General features: G+C 59.0%; 1 protein-coding gene across 10 annotated transcripts in view; it reads left to right on the top strand.

The window, feature by feature from the left end:
• The first annotated feature begins 2,873 nt into the window (after window positions 1-2,873).
• The window catches only part of Rbm38 (RNA binding motif protein 38), a 50,178-nt gene continuing 43,461 nt past the window's right edge, over window positions 2,874-9,590 (top strand). For 3 of the 10 annotated variants that reach the window (XR_003584304.2, XM_027946404.2, XM_027946403.2), the window contains exons 1-3: window positions 2,874-3,264; window positions 3,976-4,099; window positions 4,576-4,630. Coding sequence is in view for 9 of the 10 variants with exons in the window: in XM_027946404.2 (XP_027802205.2) it covers window positions 3,028-3,264; window positions 3,976-4,099; window positions 4,576-4,630 (416 nt within the window). In the remaining variant the exon portion in view is untranslated. The remainder of the gene's footprint in view (window positions 3,265-3,975; window positions 4,100-4,575; window positions 4,631-9,590) is intronic. The other 7 variants (XM_027946408.2, XM_027946406.2, XM_027946407.2 and 4 more) reach the window with 4 other exon arrangements.

Here is a 9,590-nt window from a genome sequence, read left to right as displayed (position 1 = left end):
CCAGGGGCCTGGCTCTAGCCTGCCCCATCCCTTCTATCTACTCTTGGGCAGGCTGTTCATAGCCATACCATCAAGAGCCATGTCAGGGTGGCATTCTGACAAATGGCCTTTGCCACCATGGTCATGGGGCAGGCCTTGTGGACTCTGAGGGACCGGGACTAGTGAAGTCCAGAGGCTGGTATGTCCTGATTGTGTTGAGAACGGTCTCTCCCAGGTCCTCTGTGCCCAGCAAGGCGATGACAGTTCATGACTGGTGGGTTGGGCTGGCTGGGGACGCTGAGGGCCACGGAGTTGTGCGCCACCCTGGAGTTCTGCCCTGACTGCTGCCCCGCATGGCTGTGTGGGCAGCTCACTTAGCCTGTCTGAGGTTCCACGGCTCAGCCCCGCAAGTGGGGAGACGAGTCCCCTTCCAAAAGCTGTTTGAGGACAAGATGGGATTCTGCACTGGGCCGGCCACATTGACCTCAGCAGCCTTGCCCAAGGGATTTTGAGCACCAGCTGCTTCTCTTGAAACTGGCTCACAGTGCCTACTTATGGCAAAGGTTAAGTCACCTCGCCCAGGACCTGCCCCTTCACAGGCACTCAAAGGCGCTGACTTCCATCATTATTGTTATTATCAGTGACATGTGAGGAATTGGCCACATAGCTGTGTCTCTCACCTCCGAGCCTTTGCATTCTCTGTTCCTAATATTTCATGGCACTGACTCACTCTTGTGACCATCAATTCCAGATGTTGTCCCTGGCTTTAAAGGACACTGCTCACTCTTTGCCTTCTCCCCTGCCCCTTGTTTTTGCACCCTGTTCAGTACCTGCCTGGGGAAATTTACCTAAATATGAACACTGCCTGATATTCAGTCAGTCATTCATTCGTCAGCTCGTGCATCCATAGAGTCATTCGTTGTCCCTTTGTCTCTTCACCCCTTTATAACATGGGAACCTCCGCTTCCCGCTTGCTGTGTCCCTGGGGCCTAGAGCTCTGTGCATTAATGAGTACATGTTTGGATGAATGGCTGAGTATTGGTGAACTGGGGATGTGGGGCAACCTGACAGGTGGAGAGGCTGGTGACTGATGCAGGAACCCAAAGGGGCCAGGGGGTGGAGTGTGGAGGAACTGTCCTGGGGCAGCTCGTATTTCAGACAGGAGGCTCCTCCCTGCCCAACCCCCCTCCCCCTGGCTGCAGCTGCTGGTGCCCTGTGGGGCAGGGGAGGGTTGGGAAGGTGACAGTGCTGGGACTTGTAGGGGGCTTCAGTCAGGCCAAGGGAAGGCACTGAGACTGTTAAAGGAGCCAGCAGGCCCAAGATCACACAACAGGACAGCCACTGTCTTCTTGGGCCTCCAGGAGGCAAGTCAAGGTTACAATTTAATCAGTTTTCCAAGAGCTTGGAGGGGCTCCTGGCTGGTCCCCAGTTCTCCTGGCCCAGTTCATTCCATCCTGAATTCACTCCAGAAGCACTGTCTGAGGGCCTCTGTTGCTAGGCCTACAGCTTGAGCAACACATCTACGGTCCCTGTTTTCATGGCACCCACCTGGCAGGCCAGGAGATGCTCAAACAAGCAGGCAAATGTGTACGTGCTGGGGGCGGAAAGTACAGGAGGGGAAGGAAAAGCTGGTGAATGGCAAGTGTGAGGCACAGGCCCCAGAGGCCAGAGCTGGGGAACAGCAGGCAGGAAAAGAGGCCAGACAGAAGGCTGTGTCTCCAGTACACTTTCACAGACTTGGGGTCCCTTCCATGTGAAGGGGACTATGGTGGGGCCACTGGGTCCAACACAGCCTGGGCAGAGAAGAAGCTGGGCAGACACTGGAAAGATGGGGCTGAACCAAGTAGCCTCACTGTGCCCCTCAGCCATGGGGGGCCACTTTCCACAGATCCTACCTCTGTCCCACTGTGTCAAGAGGATGCCACAGGGCTGGGGCCAGGAGGGACCCCACTCGCACAGGTCCCAATAGCAGTGCCTGGAGATGCAGAGGATGTAAGCCCCAGACCCAGCTGCATAAGATGGGGGTGCTGAACCAGGGTCCTTCATGGGCCTGTAGTGACCTCAAAAAACCCAGAACTTCCTTCCAGGCTGTTGCCAAGCTAAAGTTTGTAATAACGTTTGAACAAGGTGCCCTATGTTTGATTTTTGCATGGGCCCCAAGAATTCTGCAGATGGAACTGCCTGGTCCCAAGGAAACTCCAGTATGGGCCTCCTTTTTATGTCTGGGGACAGGGACAGAGAGAACAGGGATCAGCCCTCTGCTTGCTCTTCCCTTAAAGGAGCCCCAAAAGAATCCCTAACACCAGCCCCAGTGGGGCTGGCTGGAGCTTTAAAGCTCAGAGAGGCCCAGACCTTTCTGTACCCAGCTCACCTTTCAGGGGTGGCCTCTGGGACCACTGAGCCCAGCTCCACTGCAGCTCTCATCTAATTCCTCCGGAATGTATATCATGTACTTACTGTTTAATTACTTCTTCACAGAAGCTGGGAGGGGCCAGGAGGTGTGCTTTGCTGTACCCTGGTCCCAGAGGGCTTGTCCCCTAGGGGCCTTGATAAATACTCCTCCAGTGAAACTTTTAATATGATTATGCTGTTGGCCCCTAAGTAGCTAGCTAATAATCGGTTACATCTAATCCATGAGGGCAGGGCCTGGGCTGTCGGTCTGGGTACGGCGCCCAGTACTGGGTCTGGCGCGTGTGCAGCAAGTACTCAGCTAAGAAGCCCTGGTGCCCCTGGCTCCAGGCACGCCAGGGCGCGGCTGGGCGGGGCCGGAACTACACTTCCCGGCGGCCCCCGCGCCTGGGGCGGGCCCTAGATGGGCGGGGCCTGACGACGGGGGCGGGGCCGGCTACAAAGCCCGGGGGCGGGCGCCTGGGCGCAGAGTCCGCGCAGCGCCGGTGCCGAGCGCAGCGCGGCGCGCACGGCGGGAGCGGCGCGTGAGCGGACGGGCCTGGCGGCTGGACGGGCGCCCTCGCCGCCCCACGCGCTCCTCGCTGCCCCCCATGAGCGCAGCCCCGCGCGGCCCAGGTCCGTAGCGGTGGGGCGCCCCCTATGCTGCTGCAGCCCGCGCCGTGCGCCCCGAGCGCGGGCTTCCCGCGGCCCCCGGCCGCCCCCGGCGCCATGCACGGCTCTCAGAAGGACACCACGTTCACCAAGATCTTCGTGGGCGGCCTGCCCTACCACACCACCGACGCCTCGCTCAGGAAGTACTTCGAGGGCTTCGGGGACATCGAGGAGGCCGTGGTCATCACCGACCGCCAGACCGGCAAGTCCCGCGGCTACGGCTTCGTAAGTGTCGGCGGCCGCCCTCCCCCGCCCCGCCCCTCGCCGCGGCCGGGGCGCGGAGTCAATTCGGGCGCTCGCCGGCCGCCTCGCGGGGCCGCCCGGCGCCGCGCGCCCGCACCTGCCGCCCGCTCCCCGCCCCCACCGCGGCCGGAGGGCAGACCGCCGGGTTCGGTTAGGACGGAGCGCCTAGAGGGCCGAGCCGACGTCCGCTGGGGCTTTTCTGGCGCAGCCCGCGGGTCCACTGTGCCGCGGGCCCTTGGGCCTCCCCCACGGCCCGGCAGCCCCTCAGCCGCCCCGAGTCAGCGTCAGTTTAAGTACAAACGACGGAAGACACGCTTCCTACTTCCGAACGACTGGAGGGTGCTGACTCCTCCCATGGGGAAATTCGGAGCCCCACCGGTGGGCCTGCCCCCCAACCCCCGCCCAGGGGGTTCGTTTTTTTTTTGCCCTACTCCCAGGGGATAGTTTCTGTCCTTGAATGCAAGATTTCCCAGCACTTGAACTTTGAGGGAGGAGCTGGAATCCAGGGGGCAGCCTGGGGGAGGGCACTGGGCTGGGGTCAGAGGGCACTTGGCCCAAGGGTCCTGAGTAACAGATTCTAGGAGGAAGGGGAGAGAGGAGGGGTGGCCTGGTGTCAGGGTGATCTTCTGCTCCTTCCCCACTTCCTCAGCTCAGCAGTGGAGGTCCTTGACCGTCTCATCTGTGCTTCTCCAGGTGACCATGGCGGACCGGGCAGCAGCTGAGAGGGCTTGCAAAGACCCCAATCCCATCATCGATGGGCGGAAGGCCAATGTGAACCTGGCATATCTGGGTGCCAAGCCCCGGAGCTTGCAGACGGGTGAGAGCTGTTTTCCTTCCCTGCTCTTCTCAGTTTCTATATTGAGTGTTGGTATCTGCTGGGTGGAAAAAGGCCCCCCCCTTCCCCGGGAGTGGCAGTCAGCTATCATGTGCCTGCAGGACTGTCACAGGGCAGTCACCCCCAGCTAAGGAGCTTGGCCCCTTCTTAGCAGTATGTGGCCCTGAGGGACAGGGTGGGGAGGGTACATCACCCCAGTTGTCAGCCCTCCTTGCAGGAGGAAGTCAGCCACAGGGCTGAAGGCCAGGAGGCCAATACAGAGAGGCTGCTGCCACACGGGGCCCTGGGCCTGCTTTGGCCAAGTGTTGGAGGTTCATGAGTGGGGCCGTGGTGGAAGTCTTGGCAGGGACAGAAAGCTGGTTGTCTTTGTGTGTGGCCTGCATGGCTCTGCCTCCCTGCATGTGGGCTTGGGTACCTTGCATGTGCAGGCAGTGTCCCTCACTGCTCTCTCGTTCCAGGCTTTGCCGTTGGCGTGCAGCAGCTACACCCCACGTTGGTCCAGCGGACTTATGGGTGAGTCAATGTGGCTGGCTTGGTTGGAGATGAAGTGGGTCTGAAAGGCTGGGGAAATGACAGTTTTCAGAAATATGACTGTGTTTTGGGGGAGAGGAGGTAGGAGGAGATCTATTGCATTTCTCTATCCCTGGCAGAGGTCACACCACAGAAAGGGGAGCATGAGCCCTGGAGCCTCTGCCTGGTGCAACCCCACTCCCCACCTGTGGTTGGGTGACCTTGGGAGGCTTACAGGCCATCTGTGTCTAGGTTTCTTCATCGGTACAATGGGGATAACAGCCGTCTGGAAGCTGTAGGGTGTACCTGGAGCAGGGTGGCACTCATTCCATGTTTGTTGATAGTGTTAGGGACAGTGGCCTGGGCTGTTTCCCAGGTACCCCTCTGACCTCCAGTGCTGGAAAGGTGGTAGCAGTGGGTCACTGCTGACCAGGCTCTGATTTTTGTGAATGCTGCAGCAGGTGAGATGTGACAGGGACCAGGTATCGCTGGTCAAGTGGCCTGGCCTATGGGCCTTTTGTGACTCATTCTGGAGCTTTCTGTCCTATCTTCCTTCATCCTAAAAAGACTCCCACATCCCACCTCTCCCTGCCGATGTCTGACAAGACCTCCCAGCTGGGTGGGGAAGGACTTGTGTGATGTATGGGTGCCTAGGACGCTCCACCTGCTTGGATTTCCCAGCACAGTGATTCATGGGGGCTGTTTGATGTTGTTGATGTGGTTGGGGTACCTGGGGATGGCTGCTCCTTAGACAAGGTTGCTGTTTCTTAAAACTTTCTGAGTCCAAATTCTGGCCTCTGGATTTTGTACCTGAGTCTCGTGCGCACGCGCATGCGTTCGTTCACACAGTTGAGGCTGGGGACTGACTCAGGCTACTCTGCGTTTTGGTAGATTACATGACCCAGGGGAGAGTGCTGCTTGCCCACCTCAGGGGATCTTGCCCTGTGAGGCAGCACTGTGGCTCCCTTGCTCCTGTGCTGTGACAGGAGCTGCAGGTGGCAGAATGTAGCCTGGACCCTTCCAACATGCGCTCCGCCCTCAGCATCTGTGTCCTCCTGGGAGGGAGCTTGGAGGACAGAGTATGAATGGTTATGGGCTTCCTTCTCACACATGGAGGTTTTTCATACGTTCAGAGCCATCTTGAAAGCTGCCTGGGGACACCCTAGCCTTTGTGTCTTCATCCCAGGCTTTCCTCTGGGGTTGAGGCCACACAGGGAGGGCCGTCTTGGCTTTCCCTTGGCCTGCTGTGGTCCAGGTGTGACTTCACTGCTCAGAGAGGAGGATGTGTGACTTAGCACCTGCCGGCTCCTGCCAACATTGGGCAGGGCCTTCCCCCAAGGCCTGGGCTCTGCTTATCCTTTCAGCTGCCTGTGGGACCCTAGGAACTGTCAGCACTCAGCCTCTGGAGCCCACAGACCTAGGTTCAAGTCAGGGCCACTGCTTACCAGGGTCCAGCTTGGCCAGTAGCATTCTTTTCAGTTCTCTCATCTGGGAAGTGGGAACAGTGCCCTTTAAACACAGCACACTCCCCACACAAACTTCTGGGGTCATAGCTGGTATTGTCCTCATTTTATAGATGGGGGATACTGAGGCAGAGACAAGTTAAAGAAAGGATAGCAACCTGTCCAGGGGGCAACGTGACAAGTATCCGGGATGAGGTTTTATCCAGGTGGCTGGCTCTGGAACCCACTCTCTTTGGTTGCTCTCTTGTGGGAGTAGGAAGGGCACCCTAACTTTTCCCCTTGCCATCTTGAGCCTGTGGGTGCCACCTGTCTAGGGAGTTAGAGGCTCTGCCACGAGTCTCACTGCCTCATGCACGCAGCTTCAGGCAGCACTGTTATGTGTCTAGACCGCGGGACTGGCCATTTAATCTTGTGATGGGGCAGAGGCCTCACTCTATTTGGAGGTTGCCAAGGGATGGAGACCCACATGGATCTTCTTGTCCAGTGAGTGTAGATGCTGGGAGTGTGCTGCCTCCTCTAGGCACTGCCAAGACCCAAGCCCAGCAGCCGGGAAGCCCCGGTGATATGGCCGCAGAGCTGGTGTGGGGTCAGCTGTGAGCTCCAGTTGCTGCATGCCCCTGGCCAGGCTGGAGAGTTGGGCTGTCAGCGTCCCCTTTGTTTTTGCAAACAGTTGGGCCCCCGGGCAGAGCTGGGCCTGACTCAGCAGTCAGTTTTGTTGCTTGGGGCTGGCAATGGGGTGGCCTGCAATGGCCTCAGGCACCATGGGACCCGGATCCAGGGTAGTCAGAGTCTGAAAATGCCTGGCTGAACTTCTCCCAGACTTTTCTGGCCCCAGTCCTGAGCCTGTGACAGCTCTGAAGATTCCACCACCCACTTTTAGGCTGAGCACTGCCGCTCTATTGCCTGCCTGGTCCTACAGGGACCCAGGGAGCCAAGAAGGACTTGCTGTGATTAGAGAGCATCCCCAAAGAATTTCTGTGCTTGATTGTTTGCCTGGGTCCCCTTTTAGGCTGCTGTTTTAATTTGAAGGGGTCCTCTTGGGACTTAACACCCTGTGTGATCCTGCTGTGTAACTGTGTAGAGGCCAAGCCCCAACACATGGAAGAGCTGCCTGGGATAGGTGGCAGGTGGCTCGTGCCAGCCCCTAGGTCTGGGCGAGGTCACAAGAGGAGGCACACTGCAGCAGATGACCCACCCAGGGTCTTTTGGGGCTGGTAGGACATTCAGTGGCCTGCAGGCAGGAAAGGAGGTGGAGAGTTTGGGATCATGTGTGCAGGCAGAGCACTAGCCTGGCCTGAAGGGCTATCTGTGTACTCAAGACCAAAGGCATATCAGGGGCTGAGGTTTATGCCAGGCCTGGCTGGATTTGGAACCTCTCCTGGGGCTATTTTAGAAGGGCCAGCTGCTTCTCTGCAGGTCGCCTTCCCTGTTCTTAAGAGGACCTTGCTGTCAACTTGACATCCATTCACTGAGACCTTTGCTGCATACCAGGTGGAGAGCCAAGCCCTAGGGGTCTGTGATGTCGGTGCAGGGTCTTGGGGCTGTTGAGCATAAGGCATAACCTGTGTTGGAGTTAGAGCTTGCAGGACTGCCCCAGCTGAAGGCCAGGCCCAGTTCAGTTCTCAGGCTCCTCCCTATTAGGGTAGTGGGGACAGTGACAGTGCCAACTCACTGGGATTACTTGAGGACTTAGCTAGCACCCATGTGCAGAGCTCATTGATCAGGGCCTGGCCCCAGGAAGCCTGGGATTTGCCCCACATTGTCTCAAACAGCCTGCAGCGAGGTCTGTTGACCTGTCTGCCGCTGTGAAGCAGCTTGGAGCCATGGGAGACTTCTGGGGCTCACCACCAGGGTTAGCCCGAGACAGGGATCTGAGCTCCCTCCCCAGCTCCACACCTCCTGGTCATGTGGCAGCTCTTGAATGAATGAGCCAGACTGTTGGCCTGTGTAGAGTCCCTGGCATGTGCCTCCCCACTGAACCTGTCACTTTGGTGACCCCTGCCTCCTCCACATGAGGGTGCCTAGTGCCCAGGTGGAGACATGTGGCCCTCACCGTCAGCAGAGCACAAATGGGGATGGAGAGAACAGAAAGAGCTGCTCTGGAACCATCTGCACACTCGGTGCGTGCGGGTACCTGCTGTGCAGGAAGGCCTGGTCCCTGCTGGATCTCAGGTGCCCACGTCTGTCTATCTCTGCTGGCGTGGCCAGGGCTGGTGCTGAGCACAGTTGGACAGGAAGCGGCTGTGTGCCTCTGTGGGAGCGAGCAGCCTGCGTGGTGAGCGCAGCTGGCTAGGCGGACCTCTGCGTGTCAGATATGAGATCTGCAAAAACAGCACGTGCCAAACTTGGGGAAGTCCAACCTGGGCCTGGTGTCCAGGTCCCAGCCCTGTGCAGTTTCCTGCATGGGAAAGTGCATTTGCTTATGTGGATGCCATCCTGGGGAGGGAACATGGGCCCCCTTTGCACCTTTAAATTTCTGAGGAGTCTTATGATTTCATAATTCAAAATGAAAAATAAGGCCAGGACGGGGTTGCAGGTGACGGCAGGGTGTGTAGGTGGCTTTTCATGGTCTGCTGGGGAAGGCCTGCTGGGGAGGGGTGAGGTGGTGAGGAGGTTGCCGCGGAGTGCTCCAGGCGGGGGAGAGGTGTGTGGGCAGCAGGCCCACGGGTGGGGTGGGCTCGGCTCAGAGCCATCAGGCCATGGGGGCCTGGCCCTCACGATTTTCCCTTGGGGTGTCTATTGGGGTGTCTGGTCGCTGCCCGCACCGTTGCTTCCTGTTGGCATCTTGTCTGGAGCAAGGCGTAGGCTGCACCTGGCCCTCCCCACGGGCGGCCCTGCCGCACCTGTTGTTTGTCCTCAGCTGCTGACAGAAGCCAGCCTGCAGGCGTTCTCGGGTTCCTCGCCAAGGCTGAGTTCCTCGCCCGCCCTGCAGCCATGTTAGGGCTGGGGAGCCTCTTCCGGAAGCCTCAGGCAAGGGGCCCAGGCCTTGGTCCCATGGGAGAGGCCTGGCCACAGGCAGCCACCATGCTGTCCAGAGCAGGGAGCGGCACTAGGTGGGCCAGCCCGGACCCTCATGGTGCTGTGGAGGAGCAACACTGCTTCCTGTTCCCTCTGGAGCCACGTGGCTGTGACCCTGGCTTCCCACCTGGTCCTCAGGTAGGCTCAGCATCCCCACTCATGCTGGGCAGGCATGCTGGGAGCCTGCAGTGTGCTCCTCTCGTGTCCCCTTGTGTGCTGGCCAGGGGCCGTGTGCTCACTGGTTAGCTCATCTTGTAGGGGTTTGCTGAGAGAGACCCTGTCTCAGCTTGTAGTTACAGCGCCCCCAGGAGGTACATACGTCTTAGCCTGTCTGAGTGGAGACAGGTTGGCCTCTGTGGGGCAAGAGGCAGCCAGGCTGTGGAGGCAGAGGTGGCAGGCAAGTGGGGGTCGGGGTGGCCTCAGCTTGTGTGGGGCTGTAATGACAGGCCCAGGGCACTGGGACCACACTGGGTGGCCTGGTC

This window comes from Marmota flaviventris, chromosome 2, assembly GCF_047511675.1.
Source record: "Marmota flaviventris isolate mMarFla1 chromosome 2, mMarFla1.hap1, whole genome shotgun sequence".
NCBI classification, from domain to species: domain Eukaryota; kingdom Metazoa; phylum Chordata; class Mammalia; order Rodentia; family Sciuridae; genus Marmota; species Marmota flaviventris.
The sequence above is the reverse complement of the archived record's forward strand: the minus strand, read 5'-3'. Positions and strand labels throughout refer to the sequence as shown.